The 25,308-nt window shown below is 40.4% G+C and overlaps 1 protein-coding gene across 12 annotated transcripts in view; it reads right to left on the reverse strand.

Moving 5' to 3' along the window:
• Nucleotides 1-25,308, reverse strand: part of BBX (BBX high mobility group box domain containing) — a 143,919-nt gene that overhangs the window by 12,530 nt on the left and 106,081 nt on the right. For 9 of the 12 annotated variants that reach the window (XM_030447992.1, XM_030448001.1, XM_030448015.1 and 6 more), the window contains 5 exons: nucleotides 21,988-22,068; nucleotides 18,645-18,725; nucleotides 15,781-16,699; nucleotides 14,770-14,908; nucleotides 11,504-11,652 (listed from right to left, as the gene is read on the reverse strand). In XM_030447992.1, coding sequence (XP_030303852.1) covers nucleotides 11,504-11,652; nucleotides 14,770-14,908; nucleotides 15,781-16,699; nucleotides 18,645-18,725; nucleotides 21,988-22,068 — 1,369 coding nt within the window. The remainder of the gene's footprint in view (nucleotides 1-11,503; nucleotides 11,653-14,769; nucleotides 14,909-15,780; nucleotides 16,700-18,644; nucleotides 18,726-21,987; nucleotides 22,069-25,308) is intronic. The other 3 variants (XM_030448041.1, XM_030448024.1, XM_030448007.1) reach the window with 2 other exon arrangements.

A 25,308-nucleotide genomic window follows, 5' to 3' on the forward strand; every position in this document is an offset into this window, starting at 1 on the left:
GGAGGAGAAGGGATTATGGCATGGCCACTGGTGTTTTACTGGACTGTATCTATCTCTATGAACACCTTCAAACTTTTTATATGTTGACTTGCACTGGTGATGCTGTGTACAATGTCACATGGAATTAAAAATTCCCTCAGATACTCACTCAAACCACAGAAAGGGCCACACACTATGATCCAATCACATAAACCTTTCCCTTTACTGCACTTTTTATCTTCATCCCAAACACAGATGCACACAGGCCCCCACGCTTTTTGAGATGACAAAACATGAATCCAGCATGACCTGTGCTGAAAGCAACCCATCTAATTGTCTTCTCTCCAGCTGCAAAAAGATTTAAGTCTCTTCCTTCAGCAGGATTACCTCCATAAAACCCCAAAACCACACATTAGAGATTTGTGACTCGCCAAGGAGTGACCACAAAAAGGAGCTGAAATGTTCATTTAGATTATTCTAAATATTTCTAAATCCTTGTATATTTGAATTGCAACGAAGCTGTTGGGATTTCACAGCTTGGAGGCTGCAGAATATGGGGTGGAAAAGTCAAAAAGCTTAGGGCCTTGCTGCATAGGAACTCATGAGAGGATGAAATTACACAGGCATCACATGATGGTGAGGCTGTATGCTGCCTGGCCAAGGCCATACCCACACTGCACTCTGCTGATCAATACTTTGCCTTCAGTGTCACTATATGGTACACTTAAGAGTAGATGATACCCTTTTGTAACTCAGAGAAAATGCAGTTCCTCACCAATGTATGTAACCACTACCTTTTCCTTCAATGATTTTTTTACATGGGCTGTGTAAGACTGGTAAGTTCCCTGTGTCTTTGCTTCAGTCTTGGGAGGAACTTGGCAAACTGGCTCTACTCCAGCAAAGGCAGAAAGACAGCTTTAATGTTTAGACATGATGACATTATTCACATGCTTAACTTTCAAGGACATGCTTCTGTGTTGTGCTGGAATGAGGCCAGGGTACTCAACACTTTCCAGGCTTGAATCTTTGATCATAGTGCACATTTCATATCAAAATAGGCTGGTTTCTTTTAATCAAATTGAGGTTTTGACATTCTGTTTAGCCACATTTTCTATCTGCAGATTTTAAGATATTTATATTTTTTTACTCTGGCATCTTTTAAATGCTGTTTTGTTTCCCACAGGAGAATTTAAACATTCATTTATCTTATTAAACTGCCTCTACAGTCTATTAATAATTCAGGGACAAGAATCTGAATGGCACTCAATGAAAGCTATGTTAATGTATGATGCCTTCTTCACACCAGCATGGAAGCACGTTAGATCCTTCTCAGAAGTGACTCCCACAACATGCTTGCTGTACAAACACAATGAAACAGAGAAAGTAACTTCAAAATATTTGCTCCGTTGAATGCAGCAGAGCTGGCAGAGCCTATGTGGGAAAACAGTGCAAGTGCACCACAGAGGACAGAAAACACTGCATCAGAAAAGCAGAAGAAATGACTTGGCCAAGCCTTCGGGAAATATCTTAAGCATAAAGGTATCTGGGGGAAATGGAGAAGGGGACAGTCATATTATTATCTTTGAGATGCACATGGATAGAGAAAAAGATGTAAAAATCATGGAGTTACCTAAGTAAGTAGAACCAGAAAGCTCATCTACACCACAGGGACCATGTGGGCCAGAACTCCAGTGTGGAAGGGCTAGGGAACAGCCTGGGCATGATTTGGATAGCATGGGCACCATGACTACAAAAGAAAAAAAAATGGCCCAGAGAATCAGACTAAACTATAATCTTATATATGCTATATACCTGAAAATGTTCCTCAGAGTTGTGAGTGTGTAGGTATGCAAGTCCACAATACTGCAACAAGAAAAAGACTCCACGGATGGTGTGGAGAGCAAATCCAGCACAAAACTTAAAAATTGTCAAAGTTATCTTTATTCTAAGGCAACAAGAAGGATGGTTAAGATTTCTACAGAGGAAGGACTGGTTTAGGTTATTTTTTTTGAGAGCTGGTGCAGAAACAAGATCTTATATCCTGACCAGCTGCAGTTTGCAAAGTTCTAGACAGTGCGAAATCACAGGAACAGGAGACAGGGACACGGATAAATGCTTTGTAAAAGACATAAATAGTATGGAATCTGATAGAGAAGGAATGGACATAAGAGCAAAGTAAAGGCCTAAAAGTTGTGGTAGATAAAGAGGTCAGGGCCAAACTGTAAAACTGTCCTTGCTTGGTCAGCTCTGCTGCAAGGCATCTGGAGCATGGAAACTCTAATTAAGGGAGATAGCAATTAAAAACAAAACAGCACCATACTGGAATAAAGTTACATGATCAACTGGAGCCAGGAGCTAATGGCATCAAAGGAGACAGGGAAATAAGGGACCAAAGCAATCAAGGACTAAAGACCTGAGTAGCCTCTGTCTAGAAGCATCTCCCCGAGACTGAATTGAGACAAGGTGGCCCAAAACCTTAACTAAGTAATGCACCAGTACCTGTGTCCGGAACATTAAGCTTCTTTCTGTGCTTACATTTGCTGACAATTTTGTAGAATAAGTTCTTTTTCTTAGACTGGAATGAACCTACAGACAACATTAATAATACATACTTTTAATTGGCAGTTTAAAAAGAGCACAGCAGTTACATATGTACTATACAACCTCCCTTTCCACTGCTACAGGATGCCATTTCATGGAAAAGCACAAAACCCTGACCTTCTGCCCAGAAAGGACTCTGGAGGCTTCCAGCAGGCTATACTTCAATCCATCAGCTCCCAGTGCTTAAGGGTATACAAAGAATGATACTGGAGAATGATAATGTTAGGAATGTTAGCCTTGTAACAAAGCTAAGGGTTAGATTGTTTTTTTGTTTAATGGTAAGTACTGTTATGGATGTGTACTAGGTTTGGCTGAAGGAGTAAGCTTTACTCACAGTAGCCTCATGGCGCTGTGTTTTATAGACTGGTAAATAAAAGTCTTGTTAAAACCCCAGTGTTTTAGTTCCTGCTGAACAGTGTTTACAGACCATCAAGATCTATCTTGCTCACTCTGCCACCTCAGTGAGTAGGTGGGGTGCAAGTAGTGAGGGGATGTGCAAGGGGTTTGGGAGGGAATATAGTTCCCTGTCAGTCAGTTGTCCCAACAAGAGCTATTTCATACTGTGTAACATCATGCTCAGCAATAAAACTGTGAGGAGAGCTTTTTTCAAGTAGACATAACTCAGGGACTGACTAGGCATCAATTGGTGGGTGAGAAGTGCTGGTTTCTGCACCATTTGTTTCTCTGTCACACCCCTTTCACTTATTAAAACTTTATCTTGACCCATGAGGTTTTTTCCTTGCTTTTGCCCTTCCAATTCTCTCTTCCATCGCACTGAGGTAGAATGAAGGAGAGACAGAGCAGGGACTTACCCACCCACTGAATGCAAGCGCTACCTTTGTCTTTTTGGTGCCAAAGTGTTTCTAGGAAGGGAAGAAGTAAAAGCTCCCAGGAATGAAAGGTGAGGTTATGCCCAGTTCACGGTAACATTCCTACTGTGACAGCAGTCTTTGCTAGTAGTAGTCAGAAGACATCTTATGTGACATCAGACTACAAAGTATGTCAAGAGCAGAGTTATCAAGAAGCTGTCCTTTGTCTTGTTAATGCAGAAAACAGCCATACAGGAGCACCACAAACATAACAGACCAAAGATACAACAGATGCATCACCTCTTCACTGCAAAGCCATTATATTTTAGAAACTCCACATCAAAATCTTATTTCCAAAGCAAGCAAGCAGGTGTTTCAGCTAGCTCAGAATAGACCTGCCCACATGGCAATGAGATGCACTGCAGGTGACAGGACAGCTTATTGCCTAGCAAGAGGTTGCCCTTCCCATCTGTAGCTGACCTGGACAACAATTTTGTACACCACAAAGACTGGACTCCTCTCATCATCCTCATCCACAAAAGGAATCAGACACACACATTGGCTACTAAGACACAACTGCAAGCATATAGTAAAATGCCATCAAGATTAAGACTACATCACCTATCTGCAATTTGCCATCACTGATTTTCTTTATGCTGGGAAAGGAGGAGAAAAGTGTGTAGCACATGGAAGAAGGATGGAAAAACCATTTACAAGCACTCAGCTATTCAGATAATACTGAAAATTACTGAAAGCTAAAATATAGCCAGAAATGGGCACAGAAACCCTAAGATTATGTATATGCTGGCTTTGAGGCTCACTGCTGCTTTTTTTTTTACTCCTGAAGAAATCAAAACTTTGGAAAAAGACTAATAATCTCAAAAAAAATCTAAAAGTCAAACAACAAACCAAGTAATACTCAAGTAATACACCATCTTGGGCAACAAAAAATTGACTATGAACAGTTTCACTAGGACTTATATAGCAAATATCACAAAGTTCAACAGAAGAGGCTGTATGCACTCAAACTGTGTAGCAGAATGTGTAGAGGATTTGCCTGAGCATGTGCACAGCCCCATGTTTGAGGCACTCAGGTGCTAATTATGAGGTGGGAGGCATGAGCTTGTGTTAAGCCCACCTGTGTTAAGCCCCCACCCCCAATTAGGTTTTGCCTCAGCTGCGCATGAGCAGGACTGGGGGGGCCAATCCTATCCTTGCATATTCAGTGATGGACCCCAAAGAGATAATTACCACTCAGAAGAAAGACCTCAATGATACAACAGACTGCTCCATGGAGATACTAGCCCACTGCTTAGTAATAGAGAAGAAATTTTACCCACAGAAGCATACAAAGCTCTCAGGATTATTTTGAAAGGCATAGAGGCCAAAGCAGAGATCATGACTATGCTGTTGTGTAACTCTATCCTACATTTAAAGCCCTCTTCTAGAGCAGAACTTCAACTGGGAGATAAATGAGATCCACATGGTTACATAAAAATCACAGTTTGTAAGCTCTGAGAAGGGAATATTACTTCTACTGTGATTGTTTGAAAGTGCTGTCCCTGTACCAGCCAGCTGCATGAATTAATACTTCTAAGCTTTATACTTCATCCAGAAAGCAACACTCTGAAGATGCAGAAATGCTACAACAGAACACCAAACACTTAGAGCTATAGTTAGAAATCTACCAGCTGTCCATTCTTCATGCTACTTTTTGGGGTTTTTTGCTCAGAAAGATTTATCTGGGTGACTGTGGATGAAGACAAGACTTCCCTTCTCCAAAGCTCATGTGGTTAAAAAGCAGAGCAAAGGTCTCTGGTGCCAACAGTCCCACAACATTGGGATCACTGCCTAATGGCAGATGACACCCAGGTATAGCACAGGCACATCATGACAAAGAAAAAACTGAGGGCCTTTGAGCAAGGAATAGCCCAAAGGGATGGAGGCTTTAACAAGTTACACCCATAGCATACTTCTGCAAAGAAGGGCACTCTGGAAAAAAAAAAAAAAAAATCAACAAAAATTGAGCAGCAGTGTAACACAGATGGATGCAGATGGCCAGACCTTTCTTGGGGTACAGCGCTTCAAAGTCAAAGAGGTGTTCACACCAAGGTGCACACTCAGGGCTCCAATTTTTCTGTCTTTAGGCTCAGCTAGCCTCATTCAGTGCTTCTGCTCCAGACTCAGGTAACCTCCTCCTTTGGCTGCTCAAGAGTGAGCTGAGCATGTGTTGGGAAGCTCACCTTTTATCGGCCCCCCAATCCTGCTCACGCGTAGCTGAGGCAAAACCTAATTGGGGGTGGGGGCTTAACACAGGTGGGCTTAACATGAGCTCATGCCTTCAGCCTCGTAATTAGCACCTGAGTGCCTCAAACAAGGGGCTGTGTACGCATCCTCAGGCCATTCCTCTACACATTCTTCTACAAACTGATTCAAGTGTAGAAGGATTAAGCAGTCTGGTGTCAGTGCAAAACAAGGAATGGGAAAAAGCTCAGACAGGCCGAGGGGAAGCCTGAATAAAAAAAACCTGAGCTTTTCCAATGACTAAGGTCAAAGACTTCATCCACATCAACAGCTCCACAGGAAGACACAGGCTCAGCTAAGTAACTAAATGATTCTTAGGACATTTTTATTTTTTTAATTATCAAGTTAGTGATTTTTGCAGGTGCTTGGAATAAGCAACGTGTTACATAGTATCACAGGAGTCTCCATTTCTACAGCTCAACCTCCACCCCACTACCATTTCAATAAGAACCATCAGCAAGTGCTATCAACTCTAAGCAGAAAAATTGAGATGAAAAACTCCCAATGGAGATGACAAGTAGTGCATGAAGAAAGAAACCAGTGTCTTTCATGCCTTTTCTACCATCCAAGGCACTTTTGTTATAAACTTGTATCTGCAACACGCAGGGTATACCCATACATGTGCCACTTACATGTAAATTTTTGTTCTCAAGTGGAAAATCCACTGACTTTAGTGGGGTCAAAAGAAAAGCTGCCTTTTTACAAGGAAGCTTCAAATTTCCTACCCTTTTAGCTGTTACTCCTGTGAGACTGTGTCCACTATCACCTGAATACCCTCTGGCTATGAATGCAGAGAAACAGAAGATGGGCCAATAGCTAAATAGGTCTATCTGTCATACTTGGACCTGAGAATTTAACTTCTGAGAAGCTATATGAGAAAATTTATCTGTATTCGCTGCCTGAGCTACTTAGTGTGAACCAGTGGATATGTTCTCTGTCCTCTGTGAAAAGCTAAATTATAAATCACTCTCATGCTTGCACATACAAATCATTTAGCAATTTTACTGAACAGACTATATGGCCACATCCCTTTCTGCTTTTAGATTGTGGCCAAAGATGAAGAACTGCCAAATATAGGACCTTCACATGGCACATTCAGGTATTAAAACCAGAGCCTTTATTTTGATAGAAATGAACTAAACTAAACTAATATGGAAAAGGCAAAAATATAGCCTGGACTGAAAAGGACATCTGTGTGTAGGAAAGGCTAAACAATGGGGCATTCCTTCTTGAAATCATGTGCTGGTTTGGGCTGGGATAAGAGTTAATAGCCCTTTTCAAGCTCTCACTAGCAGGGGCCCCAGGGGCACTGTTTAGGCACACTCACCCATGCAGGAGTTTACAGGATGGCTGGGTGACATCTGTCTGATGGGGACAGCAGGCAAGTACTCCAAGACTTTGACCAAATGCCACTCTTCAACATTCAATACAGAGAAAATCAATGCAAAACCAAACTAACCTTAAGGGCTTGCTATTAGGCAGTGGACTCTGGATGAGATTTCTTACAGAAAGGTGAAAAAAACTTTTAATGTTAGCTTACTTGCTATTTTTGTATGGCCATCTGTAACTGTAAACTAGAGTTCTTTTCTCCTACTTACCATTCTCTATTGGAAATACTCAACACATGGCCCTTCCCTCCCCTGGCACTTCAGCAATTGCCACAGGATTTAACCACCTGCTAATCCTGGGCTCATGCATTGTGCTCCCTTAAGGCAGCAGGGATTTATTTCCTCCTGGGAATACTCTCTCTGGCCAACCACAGCTGCTCAAGGAAGCAGGAGGCAGGAAAATGAACCCACCGTACATAACAAACCACAAATGTATTTCCTCCACATTTTGCCCCCACCCTACTGTCACACGGTTCCCTACTTTAAAGAGCCTGATCAAACAGAGAACACTTCAACATTATTTCAAGAAAATCAGGACAAACAGATTTGTCTGTACATTTGTCTGATGCTCTATTTTTAGGTCATGATCTTTGGAAGACTACACTGTGCAATCTCCAGGCATCTGAATGCTTTGAACTGAGCAAAAAACCAAACCCTGAGCTAAGACTGAGAGGGATTCACACAAAGAAACATCTGTTTTAAGCTGATGCTTTATTTCTAGTCTTAAGAGGCCACAGACAAAAAAAAAATAAAATATAAAATTGTAGACAATCTCTTTCCCAAAAAACACACATTCCTCTCCTTGCCTTCCCAAAATAAAAGCCTTAGGGAAGTGCTTAGTGTAAGTGAGCATTTCTTCACAGCACAAGGCAGAAACAATGACTGTGCCTGTTGCTCATTTTTGCACACAAGCATATTAGTGACTCACTGCAGACTGCTGACTTCTGTCTGGTGGGACGTTTTGGCACATGTACCATTGGAAAGAAGAAAAAAAGAAGAAATCAGTCACAGCTCCAGCAAATGTCGGAGTAGGCCATCTGCCCGGATTCAGTATAGCTGTATTTTTCAGCCATTTTGTGACATTATTGCGCACACACACACACACACACACACACACTCGCAGTCCAAAATGCCTGAGAGAGAATTAGAGAAAAGGTTATGACTTGTTCTATCCTGCTATCAATGAAGACCCCCATTAATTTTAGTAGGAACAGAATCTAAAAAATTTGGAAAGATTTGGGGAAAAATTGCCTCTCATTTTAGAAAGTTCAAATATTCTTTTATACATGTGGAAATGGAACAGCTTTTGCATCACAGAGTTCTTGAGGTGTTTTTACATGCAAGTAACTGGTTGAATTGAGGACTGGACATGAAAAGCATGATAAAAGGAGTCAGTGGACACCAACCCACTGATTCTCCCTGTAAGAGTAGGAAAACATCCTGATAATCCTGACTATTTCAGTTAGGCAGCAAATCAGGCCTCTTGTAAGTATAGGTTAATGACATTTGACAGAAAATCAATCTGGCACCATTTACTCAAAAATAAAATGTATAAAGGCATAAAGCCCTAGTTGCGAGGTGGGGTGGGGGCAGAGGAAAATGACCCCAGAATCAACAAAAGCATTTCTGTTTTTAATCACCAGTCATTCTGGGGAGTTTCAGTGTGCAGCACTCCAACCTATTTTCCACATTTTCAATGTAATTTAGTAGGCACTGATCTATATAGACTGCAAAAAAAAAATTCTTATCTGAAGACTGAGAATGCCTGGGAAGTTTATGATTCTCTAATGTTCATTCAGAAACATGCAGGGCACTATTTTAAATAGCATCTACCAAACCTAGCCCTAGTGACTGCCATTGATTGTTTGGAAACATCCAAAGGCCCTGATCACTAGTAGGCACCATTTGTGCTGCACATCTCTTATAATCTTCTTACACAGACAACCCCAAGAAAGACCAAAGCAGCAGAAACAACTCCACACAAGACAGTAGTAATGCAGAGCACAGCAGAGCAATGTTAAGGGCTCCTACATTCCAGTAGTCACAACTGTAAGACTGTATTGATCCTTCATGGTTCATGCTCATTACACTACGAGAATATGAAGTTACTTCTGTTTTAATCCAATATGGTAAAAAAAACCCATGGTAATTAAAAAACCCCAGAGCAATTCCAAATCAAGCTCTACCATTTTGCACAATATGCCATTTCCATTTCCCACAACACTTGCAGGAGCACAGCATGCAGACCTGTGTTCCTAACACCTCTGGAGGTCAGTGTTCCCTAAGTGTCTTTGGACTTGTTCACAGACAAGCCAACAGCACGACGAAGCTGAATGGCCTGTCAGCACACCACAAATTAAATTGGGGATTCAGCATAATGAATGTTTCTCTTAGCTGGAACAGTCTTCCTAGTAAGCTAGTAAGCTTGCTTGTATGCTGTTTGCTTCAGGTTGTTTCAAATCCACAACTCACATCCTAATTTTAAGCACCCTAGCAAAACAAAACAGATTAGAATCGACCCATTGCTATGGAATTTCTTTTCCGAAAGAAAAATGGTTTGTTGGAGAGTTCTTCAGCAGCTTCTTGAGAACTGAACTTCACTCTCTGGGGAGGTGGATTGACTGACACAAGCTGACAGCTTGCCCAGCTAACTTGAGTGAATTCAGCATTTGTTGGTATTAGGAGCAGATATCACTAGCTCTGTCTGGGTTTAGTTTGGGGCAGCGGTCAGACGTTCACTGGAGAAACAGCAGTGTCACCATCAGATATTCCTGCCCTGGGGCTGCTTGCTGCAACCCTACAGCTCAGTTGGTGGAAAAGTTCACGTGACTCTTTACCATCTGCTTCAGTGCAAAGTCAGCTGGATTAAAGAGCCCTTATTGTCAGATAGAGGCAAATGCTCTGCGGCCTCCTCCCCAGAGCCATGCCAAAACTACTTATATCAGGCTTGTATCCTGCCTCCAGTTATGTTTCTGACCTTCCCTTGAGACATGGCTAAATATATTCCAAAGCTTTTGAAGTCATGCAAACAAGGATAAAAAAATTGAGCTAAGTATGAGCCTAGCCAAAACCAGAATGCTGTTCTGGGCTCCCTGACTTGAGGTAGCGTTTTAGCATGCCATTCCCAAACAACCTAAGGACTGCAAAATTTTTAGACATACACACATGTGAACAGGTAAATATTTCAGTGAGAAAATCCAAGCAGCTCCTATTACAGTGTCAACTGCCAGATCATGGCAAATGAGATCTTGTCCCCAACAGATGTTGCTTAATTAACCACTCTATTATCATACTGTAAAGCAGTATGCTTCGTGCTCATTGAAGAAGTTGTACCAAATATATACCATAAAAAAAGAAAGGCATCTGAAGTCAGAACTCACTTGGTATTAGCACAAGCCTAATTCTGCAAAAGCGACTGTTGCACATCTAATTATATAAATACAGAAATCAATACCAAAATTGGCATGCACTCAAAAAGAGCAGCTGCTCAATCCTGCATACTGTAATGTGATTATTTGTGAAGCATTCAAAAGGCATAGATGTAATCCAGGGTCACCTGGCTAAAATAGCTGCATTAGATCTGAAAACCTGCTGGTCAGTGGAACTGCCATAGCAGCAGCAAAGGAAATCAGCTTCAAAATGTGAACAGTGCATAATTAGGACTCTTTTGAGCAACTTTTTGTCTTGTAGAATTACTGGTACACCATTCCTTCATTTTGTGATGTTTCTGTACTGTATGTATTCACCAGTATTTCTGAGAGAGTCTAGAAGCAGTGTTCCCCAATGTATTCTCACTTCTCTATTCATCTCTGAGTCTCAGGTTATTTGTATATAAACCAGCTAAATTACTCTTGAGTTTTTCCCTCCAAAAGCCTCAACAACAGAGATGGGTATGGGCTGGTTTTCCTGTCCTCTAACCTTTTTTTATCACGTCAGAACATTTTGTCTCCTAACTTATGATAGGAGTTGAAATCTTGATTTAAAAGAAAAATAAATAAAGTAATTCAGACATCCTGGAATCTTATTTTTTAACTTATAGAGCCTAAAACTATTAGAAATGCTAACTGGCATAAAACTATGTTTTGAAAATGTCAAAATGTAACCTTTTGATCATGTGCCATTTTTTCCCCATTTTCTCCTGGGAAAACTTGTCAAACCCACTTACTTCACAGATATTCATGTTTTTGACAAATCTGCTTGCCATGAGGAATAAATTTCAAGTACAAATTCTAACCAGTTCTACTCAGCATGAAAATCAGGAGCCAAGAGTACAGCCTGAAAGCTAATCCAGCTGAGAACCAACGCATTTCAGTGCCATAAAAATGCTTTCTTTGACTTCATTCTTTTCACATACAATAGTAAATTCCTGAGCTTGTCATAGCACTGGTTTTGCTTAGCAGTGCACTGCACATGGTTATTTACCTTTGTTGGATTTTGGATGTTCAGATGAGCCGCTTCCAACCTTTCTCTTTTTCCGCGGAGCAGCTGAATTTTTCCTGTCAAAGGTAATAGGACTGTATTGAGGGAGGCTGTTGAATTTCTTTTCAAATTCTTCTTCCAACTTTGCTAAGCTAAAGGGGAAACAAAACCATTCAAATTAAACGTAACCCCATTTCTGGAGAAAAAATCATACTGTCTAGGAGTATGTGTGCGTGTATACATACCTATCTACATAGAGACAAGGGGAAAGTGCACACACACTGTAAGCATGAAAATAATATATATTAATTGAACTTTAGGATCAGAATGTACACTCCAGATTCTGCATTTGTAACAGTATAAATTGATTACATTAGCTCCATATATTAAAGTTAGGGGAAAAAACCCCAACAAATCAATGTCATGCCAGTGACATTTAGCTCTGTTAGCTGCACAGATTTGTTCAGAAGATTTGCCTGTACTGTTAGGGAAATGAAAACAAGACAGTAAAACAAGAAAATAAACAAATTGATAAAATAACTCCACATAAAAGTCCTTACACCAGAATGAAAACAACTACTCAAACCTGAAGAAAAATGTCAAACTGCTCAACATTCTGATGGTATTCTAAAACCTGATACTTGAAGGTGGGAATTAACTCTGAATTTGTTCTGAGGGATCATATTTCCTCCCCTTATATTTCATTTGTTGTAAGATTAAAAATGCAACTAGCTCATGCTTTCCTGAAACCCAGCAACCCTTATAATCCTGCCCAACCTGAATTACTGTAACTAGCTTTACTTACAACTCAAGAAATCCAGATATAATATAGTTGTGTAGCCACATACAAATAAAGCACTTGAACAGGGTGGTATGGCATGGCATTTCTGGATGCAGTTACTACACTGTCTTGTATATGCACTCTGTTCTAGAAAACTTTCAAAGCCAGGCAGAAGCACAGGAAGGAAGTGTATTTTAATAAAAAGCAATGTACAGAGCTAGGCAGATTATAAATAGCACTGCAAATGACAGGTGAACAATGACATTTTCTACACATCTTTAATTCTGTTTGCTATGGAAAACCTGAACTTGACAGAAGCTGGCATGACTGTTGGAGATATGGCCCTTATGTACTGCACACTTAAGACAGATCAGAAGAAACATGGTGTTTTTCTCTGCTCTCTGAAGCAGCACTTGAAACACATTGCATTCTGGAAGCTCTGGTACACATAATGTTCCTTCATTTTAACTCTATTTATTACATGTTTTGGTAACCAATCTTCCATCTTAAAATACACCCTTAGGTCTTTGCAGACTGTGTGCACAGTGGGGTTAATTTGTCTGCAGGTTTTTCTGTGGGTGTGAATGTCTTGTTTTGTTTTTGTATCACAAAGTTATCTTACAGGAGTGGTGCTTGGTACTTTGCTACCTTCCTCTTTCATGTGGATGTTCCCCGATAACCACAAAACAAGCTGGTTTTCTGCTCTGACAGCTGTCAGGCATCTCCATCCTCCACCCTAGCTTCTCTCCCACTCCCTGTTGCCACCTGCCCCACCTCCTGCCCCAAGGCCATGAGAGAGGCAGCAGCTCTAACAAGGAAGCAGCCTCTGAGCCGCCATCCTGGCTCCTACTTTATAGCTTGTGAGGCATGAAGGTAGCGAGGAGTGCCACCACTCTGCCAGCAATTATTTGAAAAAGTAAATAATTCACATTGTCATGAATCTCCAGAGCATTTCACAAGCCTGCTGAGACACATGTAGCTGAGCTGAGGTCTTTATGCCTGCCAGGAGATGGATGCAGGCAGAGCACTGCTCAGCTAAGGAAGGGGCTGCACGTGGACAAGGTCTGTTTGACAGGGACCACTGGGAGACGTGTGGGCAAGCAGTAGCAGAGAAGAAGGTAAGAGGAAATGGGGATAAAGACATAATTCCAAGGGCTGAGGACCCTCTCCCCTATACACACACAAAATGAGGCTAAAAAGTGATGCTGAAAGGAGCAGAAAATTAGTAGGAGCAGGCAGAGGTAAAACCAGCCCTTCAAGTAGCCAGAAGGCCAGGTAGTGCAATGACCAGGGATAATGGATACTTTCCCCAACACTTACGTTTCACAAATTGCCAATTCTGACTTTACAGAGCTCACCACATAATATTAATTAATGACACAACTGACTCAAGAAGCAAAACTGGCAAGTAATTTGTGAATACTTTTTCTTTTTTTTTTGGCTACAAGATGCATTCAATTTTTATACCATTAGGTGTAAAAAGTTTTCAGTCTTTCAATTTAAATTTCAAAAATATTTTCTAAACTTAGATACAATGCACTAAAAATGCAGGAAGTGTTTCATTAACTTTTCTTGACTATTCCAAGCAAACAAGACTTGGAGATTTTAATCAACTTAATGTCTTTGCTGTAAAGTGAGCTGAGGCTAAATTTCACACAAACTAGGTTATAAAAAAAGCTCCTGCAAGCCTGTTCAAAAGAAACACTATAATTTTAAGCATGAAGTATGGAAAATCTACTCCTTTATAATTAATTTGCACTCTCTGAATACAGATAATTGGAAGTCTTAAAGAATTTTCAAGTAAGTATGAATAGCTAAGCAGATTTAACAACTTTGCCTTTGGTTAAATTAATTTGTAGTACTTGAACCAAAATTGTTATTTGTACATTAGAAAAGTGTGGCCTTGATAAATTTTAATGGATTTGTAATCATTAAGTATTCTTCTGATACATTTAATTTCTTCATGGTGCCAATAACATTTTAAATGTCTTTTATCTACCACGGAAATACTGTGTATTTGTCATATTAATTTGCCAATATTAGAACAGTTTACTCCTGCTCTGCAAGCAATCTCTAAAAGCGGGCGAGAGTTCTGTTCTTTCTAGTCTAATTCCATTTATGATGATCAAATGCCTACACAGAGCTTTAAATATGGCTTGTGAAGAGCTCTGAAAATATAACTAATCCTCTTCAACAGCTTTTGGGCAGGTAAATATTGCACAGCTTTTTTAGAAGTGAGCAAATAATGTCACTGAAATCTGTTTACTGTAATGTGAACCAGGAAAGATCTCAAAGGAATTACTTGGGTATACAAACATGAGGTATCTAGAACATGACTCACTCAGCCCAAAGGGGTTTTTAATTTTCAGGAATTCTAACTGTCATTATTTGGGTGCTGAATGCAGTTCACTTAACTGTAATGAGCAGGACTCCTAAGTTACCAGGCTGACCTAGCTAAAACTTTGGACAGAGTTAAGCTGCAACTTACCCGAAAACAAATTCTTCCTTTGGCTTATGCTTTTTCAGTTTTTTGTTCCCACTTGTCCCACTTGGGGAAAAAGCCCAGTTTTCTTCATTCCAGCATCCTTCATGATCTGATGAATTGCCTTTTCCTGAGCTTCTTTTTCCTGGTATGAATGCAGAAAATTGTTTAGCTTCTTTATAGTACTGCCAGAACAAAATGGGCTCAGAAGGAACTTCTGTACCCATTCAATACCACAACTTACAATGACCTTCTTGGAGGGGCTAAAAAATGTATTGTTAAACTGGATAATGATGCCATTGGCCACTGGCAACTAATTTCTTCCCCCCTTGTTAGTTTTTATACTACCTCTGAAGTCAGGATTTCTCGAGGTATAAAGGAGGAGAAAAAGGTAAGTATATTTACAGTAATAAACTTCCCTAAATTATGAACATTTTTTTTCTTTTCTAACTGTCCTGATTACAAATATAAATCTAATAATTGGAAAAATAAATTTCAAGACATCTCACTAAAATCTTTCAAAATTATCTCAGCTTTCTTTCTCACCACCTACAGCAAAACTAACAACCAGAGCAAAAGCAGAACACATTTGCCTCTTGTAAGATTCAGAACTATGCTCATGCTCACTACCACACAAGCTGCTTGTACAAAAACCAGCTAATTTTTCAGGGCTAAACTCAACACAAGTTCTGCATTCAGCTATCAGCAAGCTGACAAATCAATCAAGAAAGACTTGGGTCAAAAAGCTAAAACTCAGGTAATGAAAGACAACGAGGGAGAGGTTGAGAGTTTGTGAGATAAGTAGGAACATAGATTGCACGACTAGAGAAGACCTACCCTGGACCACAGGTCCCCTGGACCGTCCCCTCCACTTGCCAGCATCTCAGGCGACCAGATACAGCATTCCCATCACACACTGCTCAGTCTCCAGCTTAAGCATGGACTTTTTGCTTTTCCTCCCATTTCAGGAAGGCTTTTGCCATTCCTGCTGTAAATGAAATACTGAAAGCCACCTACCTCTGTCCACGTTAGCACGCAGAGATGTTAGCATGCCCTCTGACACCAGAGTTTTATAAAGAGCACCTTTGCAAGATCTCTCCGATTTCCTGGAGCCACAGGTTTCTATCTTTTTAACACAGTCACTGTCCTCAGTTTTGACCTGTCCTGGTAAGCTTTGGGGTACCACCTCCTCTGTTGGGGTCAGTGGTTCCACTTTAATATTATCAGAAACCTCACAGGGTACCTCCTTGCTGGCTGCAATACTAAGGAAATCGGGAGGCTTAGATTCTTTGGTGGTCTCTGGGGGTTTCTCCTTTGACGTTTTCTTCTCTTTCGATTTCACTTTTTTCTTTGGTGATTTTGTATCCAGCACGCTTCCCTTCACATTAGAGACAGGGCGGGGTTTTTTACGGGGAGTTTCCGTGAGTATCTCGGCACCCCAGTCCCCCTTTGCAACGGCTTCAATTGTATACATTACGCTTTCAATGTCCGACTCGGAGGACTGCCTCTTTTTGCAAGGCTTCTTAGGGGTGGATTTTTCGTTTGTGTGCCTGTCCAACTTATTTTTTTTCTTTTTCTTCTTTATCTTTTCTGGCTTTAGTCCGAGGATATTCATGTCAGCCATTGAAAGCTCCGGAGAACAGCACATGTGACTCTTTGTGTTATCGTTTCTCTCAAAAGGCCTGCCCTCCATTGCAAGACTAATAAAATCCCTGCATTTTGCAGTTTCTAATTCCTCAGCTTTTGTCTCAGCCAAGTTTTGCATTTTCTCCATCTGTGATTGCTCTGTTTTTCCTTTACAGGAGTCTTTTATTGTTGTTTTCTCCAGTTCTTCTACTTCCATTTCCTCTGGAATTTCCACTCCCACATCTTCTGGTGCTTCCACTTTTGGCTTCCCAGGTTCTTTCACTTTTACTCCTTCTGAAGCAAGGCACATCTAAAATGAAAAAAGTAGTTCCATGAAACAAACATCAACTGTTAACATTACTTACCTATACTAACAGGAACATTACACAGGGAATTTCTCTGGCATCTAAGTTCAGGAAAAAAAACCTATGCTGAAGGACAGTACTGAAAAACACAGTGAAGACCTGCTGAAACTGATAGGATGTGATGATGCTGGAGTGCTAGAATAAGGCTGGGGGGAAGACTGATCTCAGTGATGTTTCCATGATCCTTTAAATGCTTTTAATATGACTTGCAAACCCACTGCTACATTGATTTTCAGAATACCATAAATGCAACAGAACAATACAGTATTTCTCACTATTGTTATTTGAAAGCTCACATCCATACGCCCTTCAACTCCCAGATGTCCCTGTTTACAACTCTTTCCTCTATTTTCCAAAAGGCCCTGAAGGAGGAGGGAAAAAATTAGTTGATTTCATCTCAGTAGTCAAGATTATTTTCTTTTACTTTGGTGTGCAAAATAATTTAGAAGGTCGTAAAAAAAGCCTTCCAAATCTTTCTTCTTGTGTCAGACTTATTTTGCAAAGAATTGCAAAGCAGCAGTGGTTGCCATGGTTATCTCTTCCTGGAGATAATATTAATGGAAACCAAACCCATCATACTCTCTGAGGAACAGCGATAATCAGAAGAGCTGTAAAAAGGTCCTCAAACCTCCAAGTTCCTGCACTGACTTGGGAGATTCTCTTGGTTTTGTATCACCTGTAAGCTATGCTGATGTTGCTATAGAGGGTAGTCCTTCCCAGCACCAAACAGTTGCCCTTGGGAAGACATCCCTTCTTCTTCATACTCTCCTACTCAACGTCCCCCAGCTGAATTTTGCTTTTATAACAAATGTGAACCAAATGATGACCTGAATTTCCAAAATTCTTGCTGCACCAAGTAAGAATTTGGTATGGTTCAGGCCAGGCTAGGCTGAACAACACTGAACACACTAGAGCTTGGGCAGCACAGTATCTGTAACAAAGCAAGTTAAATTATGCAGAGAACCCCAAAACAAAGGTAAGCTCTTGGTACCAAGGTAGTTTTGTCATTTTATTACTGCACTGCAATAGGAACATAGCCTGTAATTTTCTAAAGCTAAAGATAAATCTTTAAAAGACTACTCATTGGACAGTAATATTAAATAATTTAACAGTAATATTAAATAATTTAAATATAAATATTGGACAGTGAATTAAATGCACACACCCCTCTCCAACATTTTTTTTTAATATACCTTTCCTGTTTCTGCAGTAGCCAGTAGTACGAGAGCCTAGAGATGTGGGTACAGAAAAGTGACTTCTGTTTTGTGCATTATAATAAACTTTCAATTATCAGTCTTTAAGATTGGGAAATCTTAGAAACAACAGAAAACAACTCAGAAATAAAAGAAATACAACATTTCAGTAAGAGGTCTTTGGTTTTAACTGTTCCCAGAAGGAAGATCTGCTGAGAGTATCATAACTGAGTTTCCATAGAAGTTATTGACCTGTTTATTGCCCACTTCAAAAAACAGTAGGCATGAAAAGCAAAAATAAAAGGAACAGGTATTTGCAATGGTAATGCCCTAATCTGTCTAACAAATTAATCCAGCCCTCTCAAGTCTTTGCATCCCTTTGGCCAAACCAACCAGTCAGAACTCTAAACCCTAAAACAAAAAAACTGAAACAATTTCAATGGTGATTGGTAAAAGTCCCTGTGCCACCAGTAACCAGTTCATCTTCTCAGCTGCAGCACAGATTCTTCGAAGCCTCCAAGTTGATGGCTAGTATGGGGAAATCCTGATATGTGGTACCCAAGCCATGATAATATATACTTCCATAAGCAACAGTATAATTATAACTGTAAAACTGTTCTGACTTCAGCAATCAACATAATTAACTTCTCTGCCCCACTGCACCTGTGGTAATTAGTCACCACTATTTTAATATTACCTCTGCCAGCTGAAATAACGCTGATGTTCCACACTGTTTTGTTAAATCAGAAGGACCCGAATGTGACGTACTTGAAGAAATCTAAAGAAAAAACAGGGAGAGAGAAAAAAGAAAACCATTATTTTTACAAGCACCATTATTTTTACCTTTTATGCTTACCACACTGATTTTGAATGGATTATTTCCTCCCTCTTCCAAATATTCATTTGTAAGATTATAGACAGAAAAAGAAACACAGAGCTGTGCATGCTGCTACAAACAAAACCTTGCTTCACCATTGCTCTGGTGGATAATACTACTGAATCCTAAAAGCTATTTCCAGATCTGGAGATCCTGTCAGGACTCCCTCAGAAAAGCTGGATGAACTGAAGCACACGCTTGCACACATGAACAAACTCCAACACCTAAGCATCAATCTATACCAGCACACAACACAGCTGGTGGAGTCTGAGGGCTTATTTGGACATTTGATTGCAAAATAATTTCATTTTCAAAGCTCAAGAAGGTGAGTTCTGGGGTCCTGTAGGATCATATGAAAGAGATGCTATGAAACCAAACCGAAGTAGGGGCCCTCGAAGCCTTTGGCAACCTTTATTACTGCTCAAGAGCGTGGAAGGCTGTCTGGCAAGAAGCAGCTCACTGTTCTCCAGAATCTTTTTCCTGTATCAGGTCAGAATCCTCTTCAGTACTTTGTATCAATTTTCAGTTACATGAAAAGAACTTACCTTTTTCTAAACAAATTAAAAATGTGCAGTCTCCCACTTGGCATAAAGACAAAGTTGTTCTGTTTTTAAGGACATATCTCAATCTCTGATCAGGCTTGCAGGTTTCTTATATTTGCCTTCTCAGAAAGAGGGGGAGTTATACAGGCTAGAGAAAAAAAGTATTTACAGCCTTTTAGCTCCCCCCTATCTCAAAATCAGTTTTCACTGCTCTCAACCAACACGGCCCCACAAAGTTGATTTTGCAGAAATCAACACTTCATTGCCATAAAGGAAATAATGGAAAGTAAGAAAATAAAAAAGTTAACAATGCTCTATGTCTTCTGGAAGCTGCAACTCTTCATAACACCTCCTAAGCTCTGAAGATGACAGCTCAAATGTCCAAATGCTGCTTATAGCCAAGCCTTGCTAGTGCTGTTAGCAGTCTGCAGCAGAAGTGACCTTCCTGCCTTCTGTAGGTCCCACACTCAGTCCCACCACTGCTTTCCTTCACCCTCCTGCCTCTGCACTGAAAGCTAAAGATGAAGTGTACACTGAAGTACAGGAGGAGACTCAGCTGAGCTGATCATCAACAGCCTTCAAAGGCTGCAGACTGCAGCGGGGCTGCTCCAGCTGTTTTTCAGAAACTTGAAAATTCTCAGGATCTTTTAGAAAATAATTTAACCCGCTTCTGCATTTTACTTTATCACCATCTGTGACATACTGTGTAATATCAAAAAGGATGGCATACGAGAATTGCAAAAAGAAGACAGAACTGGTTAATCCACATGGCAGAGAGAAGAAGAAGGAGGAGCAGAGGAGTGAGGTGTGCTGGAGCAGGCAGGCTCCCACACACCAGAGCCCTGCCATGACAGCAGCATGGGGACAGTAGTCCAGTCCCCTTCAATGCACAGCATCTGCAGTTTGGAGTTAGAGCAGCCTGGCACAGATGTCTGCCAAATGAACTTGCAAACCTAGGACCCCCCTGACATGGTAATAATCAAGTTCATCTGAGATGCTCCAAGTCCTCAACTGCCATCTGAAAAGTTAAGCTCAATCTATCTCTCATTTTATTTATCCAATTAAAATCCAACATTACAGAGATCTCCAAAATTGGAGAAGATCAGTAGCAATCGTGTCCTACAAGAGCTAGAGATAAGGAGGATTTGCTTAGTACATCTGCAATGCTTTTCTCAGCTTGAATCAGAGCCTTTAACATTCATTTTGTATACTAAATTAGGCTTGTAGGAATCCATCTGAGCAATCACTGAGGGAGATGCCATGGGAGCCTTGTGCAACATTCAAATGTCACACTGCCAGACTTGGCTTCACTTTTCCTACCAGCTGCAGTACAAACTCCATGATTCTGTAGACAAGAGCCTGTCCTTTCCCCACCTTGGGGCTTCACAACCTTCACAGGCACATCGCAATTTTCAGCGCTGACTTCCAGCATCAGGCTGGACACAGCAAAAAGCCTTACTCTCAACACCACTACTTAAAGCCTGCTGCTGTCCCATAACACAAAGCACCTCAAAATTTGTGGTGTCTTTGATGAGGTGTTACTACAAGCCTTTCTTCTGTCCCATGCTTGTACCAGGCAAATGCCCTTATGGATCACTAGGTGTAATCACACTTGCTTAGGCACTACTGCTGAAGATGTAGCACACACCCACAAACTCAGCAGTCCCAGAGTGACCAGCAGGTTTTCTTCCATTCATCTAAGTTCTTACAAAGAAAGACAGCAGCACTACTATACACAGAACAAAGCATGAAATACTTTCATTTTAGTGCTCCAATCTCTGGTCTTTTTTTATTTTCCTGGGAGGAATTAACCTTATCAGGGAGAGGTTGAAGAATGTATGACTGGATGCCAGTAGATGCGATCCAGAGAATCATTTTCCCCATGGAAATAGGAAGTGATTTGGGGAAAAAAAAAAAAGAAAATGTCTACTAGTAAGGTGCTATCACCCTTCCTTATTTACTGAGAATGCAGTGTGTATCTTCATCTTTTAATCATCAAGAAGAGTTATGTGCACACAAAGCCTCAAAGATCTTTGAGTGCTTTATATGTACCAAAGGGGGCACTTAACAAGGTGTTAGAGGAATAAGATTCACAGAGAATTTCCAGGACTGTTGGGAAACATGACCTAGCCTTCTTCATTACTGCTGACAGCTGCCAATTTCAGAACTTATTACACTGCTTCAACTTCCAACTCTTCACACAGATTGCGATGGTCTCAAGGTTTACTTTTCTTATTCTTGGTCCCAATTCAGCAATGAACCTTCCATACCCTTACACCAAAGCTTTACTTTTTGAATCTTGGTATTCAGCTCATGAGGTACCAGGTATTTGTAGAAGAACACTGTTGTCTTCTGTCTTTATTATTGTTCTGATCATTATTGTTTTTTCTAAAAAGAAGCATAACTTCTCCTGTAGTCTCCAAGAAACTATGCACATTAACCAGTGTATCAATGACAGCTAGGTCCCTGGGGCCATTGCAACTGTCTAAATTTCTTATTCTTTCATTATTTACTAATCTGTCCTTCTGGAAATACTAAGGTTGATGTTAGAGCGAAACTTTCAAAATTTGTACTTTTTTGGGGAAAAAAATACACACACCTTCCCATGGGTGTAACTTTACCTCTGCCAACTGGAACAGAGCCGACTTCCCACAGTGCCTTACTGGTTCAGGACTTGACAACTGGGAAGTATTTGATGAGATCTAGGTTTTAAATGAACAGAGGAGAAAATATTTCAGTGGCACACAAGAAAGACAGCAAGAAAGGGAGAAAAAGAATGAAAAAATTAAGGAGTTAGTTAAATTAGTTACTTTTAGATCTTTCTGGAAGGAGGCCCTACTTCAGATAGGCAATCCCACCCAAAACACACTTTACAGGCATTCAGAAGTCAGCAGGACACAAACAAATACAGCATTTCATCCTTAGGCTAGGCTCATAGATTCTCTTCCACGTTTGTATTGTCCTCAGCTAATATTCTACCATGCTGTGTGTTTTATGTGACTAAGTGAACAAGACACCTGTTGCTGACAAACATGAGCTGTGGTCACTGAGGTTAAATACAATTCCCTTGGAAAGCCTGGGCAGTATTTCCCATTTGGTTAAAGAGAACCATTTCTCCTTACTGGCACTGCTTGTTGCACTTTTTTTTCAGTTGGCAAGAAGTAAGACCTTAAATCTGGAGACCAAATCTAGAGAGCAAATCTAGCCTTCTAAACAGATGTTGGTATGCCAGCACCAGTGCATGTTAAGTAACCATTAGGCAATTCAGGAAATAGTTTTTGCAGCCAGGTTTTTTCTGACCTGCTTCCAATGCAGTATTATCAATTCGCTAACATAGGAATTAATCACTTCTTAACTTTGATTTTTTTTGGCATGGCAATACAAGGTAGTATTTTACCCAGAAGCCTAAGATTAGGGGCAAGGCCACCAGTGTTTCTGTTGCATCTGCCTCTTCATGAAAATAACTCTTCTGACCATGACCTTTCAGATCCAAAAATTATCAGCTTAGTTGTTCTCTTTATATTTAGTATCTGTTGGGTTTTTTTTTTTTTGAACTAGATTACTCAGATTATTATCTGAACTAGATTATTATGTCAAGGAGATACATTACAATCCCTCCTCTCTAGTAAAAATCCAGAACATGAATTTTGCTTCAAGCTGTTTAAAACATGGGGAATTTTACTTGAATGTGCAATGATTTTAATATTAAACTAAAGTAATTAAAATCCTGATTTTGCTTTGAGACCCACTCAGGATCCCACTGGAATAAGTGATATTGCACACTTCACTTTCAGGGAGAGGACCTCAACTTTTTATCTTTCTACTGTAATAAATTCTCCGCTCTTAATGTCTTTTTCAGTGCAATACGAATGGCAGAATGAGGACAGAAAAACACCCGAATACTTAGAATATGCAGACACATCTTGCCTCCTTATGCACAATGTGAAGAAAAGAGCAAATATTTATTTTCACAAGAGAATGGTTGCTCCTAACAAAATGCAAGGAAGATCCTTGTCATACCAATAGAAAGAGAGAAATCCAACATTTTACTTCAGCAAAACAAACAAATACAAAACCAAACCTCCTCCACAGTCAAGAAAAACAGCAAGAGACAAATTTATAACTCTCTTCTAAGAGAGAGTTCTTCTCTACAACACTCTTCTAAGTTGGTGGGCAACCACCTGAAGTAAGAGGATAGCTATCAATCAGCTCTCATTCCCTGTCTTAACATCATTTGCCAGTTTTAATTAGAATAATCAGAACCTGCAGTACTACAACCATACATAGTCCCTTCTTATGCAGATATTTAATCTAATTATTACCTTTTCTTACAATGCAGGTCAGCATTTTAGCTACTAGAATGCATTACACTCTGGTTTCCATAAGAAATATGTCATGGCAACGTATCTTCATTTCCCTCCTAGAAAAAGTATTTGACTTCAAAACAGATATTTAATGATTTCAGCATATAGGAAAACAGCAAATAGGTAGGTTTATTTCACATAATGGCTTTATCTGGGAAGACTAAAGCTTTACCTAAGGAAGGACTAGAGGAGAAGACACTAACTAGCTCTCACACTCCCAATTTCAAACCACTTTAACCGGAAGTTTTGGATTCAAACCTTCTGTTCAGTCCTGAAATACACAGAAAGGGTTGCCCTAATTCTGCTCAAAGTGAGCATGTGAGAACACAATACCATCCTCAAGTATGGAGATGTGGGTATGGATGCAAACTAGAGGAGGGTAGATTTAGATTGGATGTTAGGAAGAAGTTCTTCACCATGAGGGTGGTGAGACTCTGGAACAGGTTGCCCAGAGAGGTGATGGAAGTCTCATCCCTGGAAGTTTTTAAGGCCAGGCTGGGAGGGGCTCTGAGCAACCTCATCTAGTGGGAGGTGTCCCTGCCCATGGCAGGGAGTTTGGAACTGGATGGTCTTAAAGGTCTCCTCCAACCCTGAAAATTCGATGATTCTATGCTTTCTTCTTACATGATAGTAACCTGTCATACTATTGAAGAAAATTTCCTTTTGTTGCATGAGGTACCTGATTGCATTTTTTTATTAAACTACCTAGGGAGAAACTTCAGAAAAGCAGATGAAAGTAAAGATTTGTGGGTTTTGGATTAACTTTGGGTTTAAGATGGGTACACTAGCAATCTTGTTGCTTCCACCTTAAGCAAACCCTTTCCTTGTTTAATAACAGATGAGAGTTCAGGCAAGTACATCTAAGAGGTGCTCGTGTTTCTTCCCCATGAAGCAGTCATCACCATATGTTCACATTTGCCAAACACACACCTAGTAAGACCAAGAGAAAAAGGAGTCCCATCTGCTCTCCTTCCGTCACATGGCAAGAAGATGGCATCACCCAGCCCATGTGAGCACACAGCCTGCAAACAGCCACTGCAATAGGGAACACAGCCCACTGCTCAGGAATCACTGGCCTGTAAAATGGCTTTCCATAAAGGTGCAAATGAGAAGCATGAAAGTAGGGTCAGGTATTTCCAAGATCGGAGTGGGATGAGAAAGTCAAGAGCCTAACTTGGCAACACTCCAAGTGTCAAAAAACTCTTATGTGAACATCAAATCGTCTTTGAAGATGTCCAAGGTGCTCACCTCTGCACTCACAAGGACCAACCAGTCTTACTCCCGGGATTTTCATTACCTGTTTGTGGCAAGTCACTGGGTAGGCCTTATTAGCCATATATCCTCAACAGCTTTAATTGAAGTCTACAGCACTTGGGAGAGACAACCAGATGAAAGGCTAACTGAGGCTGCAAAGAAAGACTGCCACCTTCCATCTACATGTAACAAGCTGTTTCTTAGTGACAGGGAACTGGTAGTCCTGGGGTAAAGGTGTCCATTTTGAATGACAAATCTACTCAGTGGAACTGCTGCCTTCACAAAGAGGCACTCTTACTCACCCTGCCGCACAGGCGGCCAAGA

Source organism: Calypte anna, chromosome 1 (assembly GCF_003957555.1).
Source record: "Calypte anna isolate BGI_N300 chromosome 1, bCalAnn1_v1.p, whole genome shotgun sequence".
In the NCBI taxonomy this organism is placed as follows: Eukaryota; Metazoa; Chordata; class Aves; order Apodiformes; family Trochilidae; genus Calypte; species Calypte anna.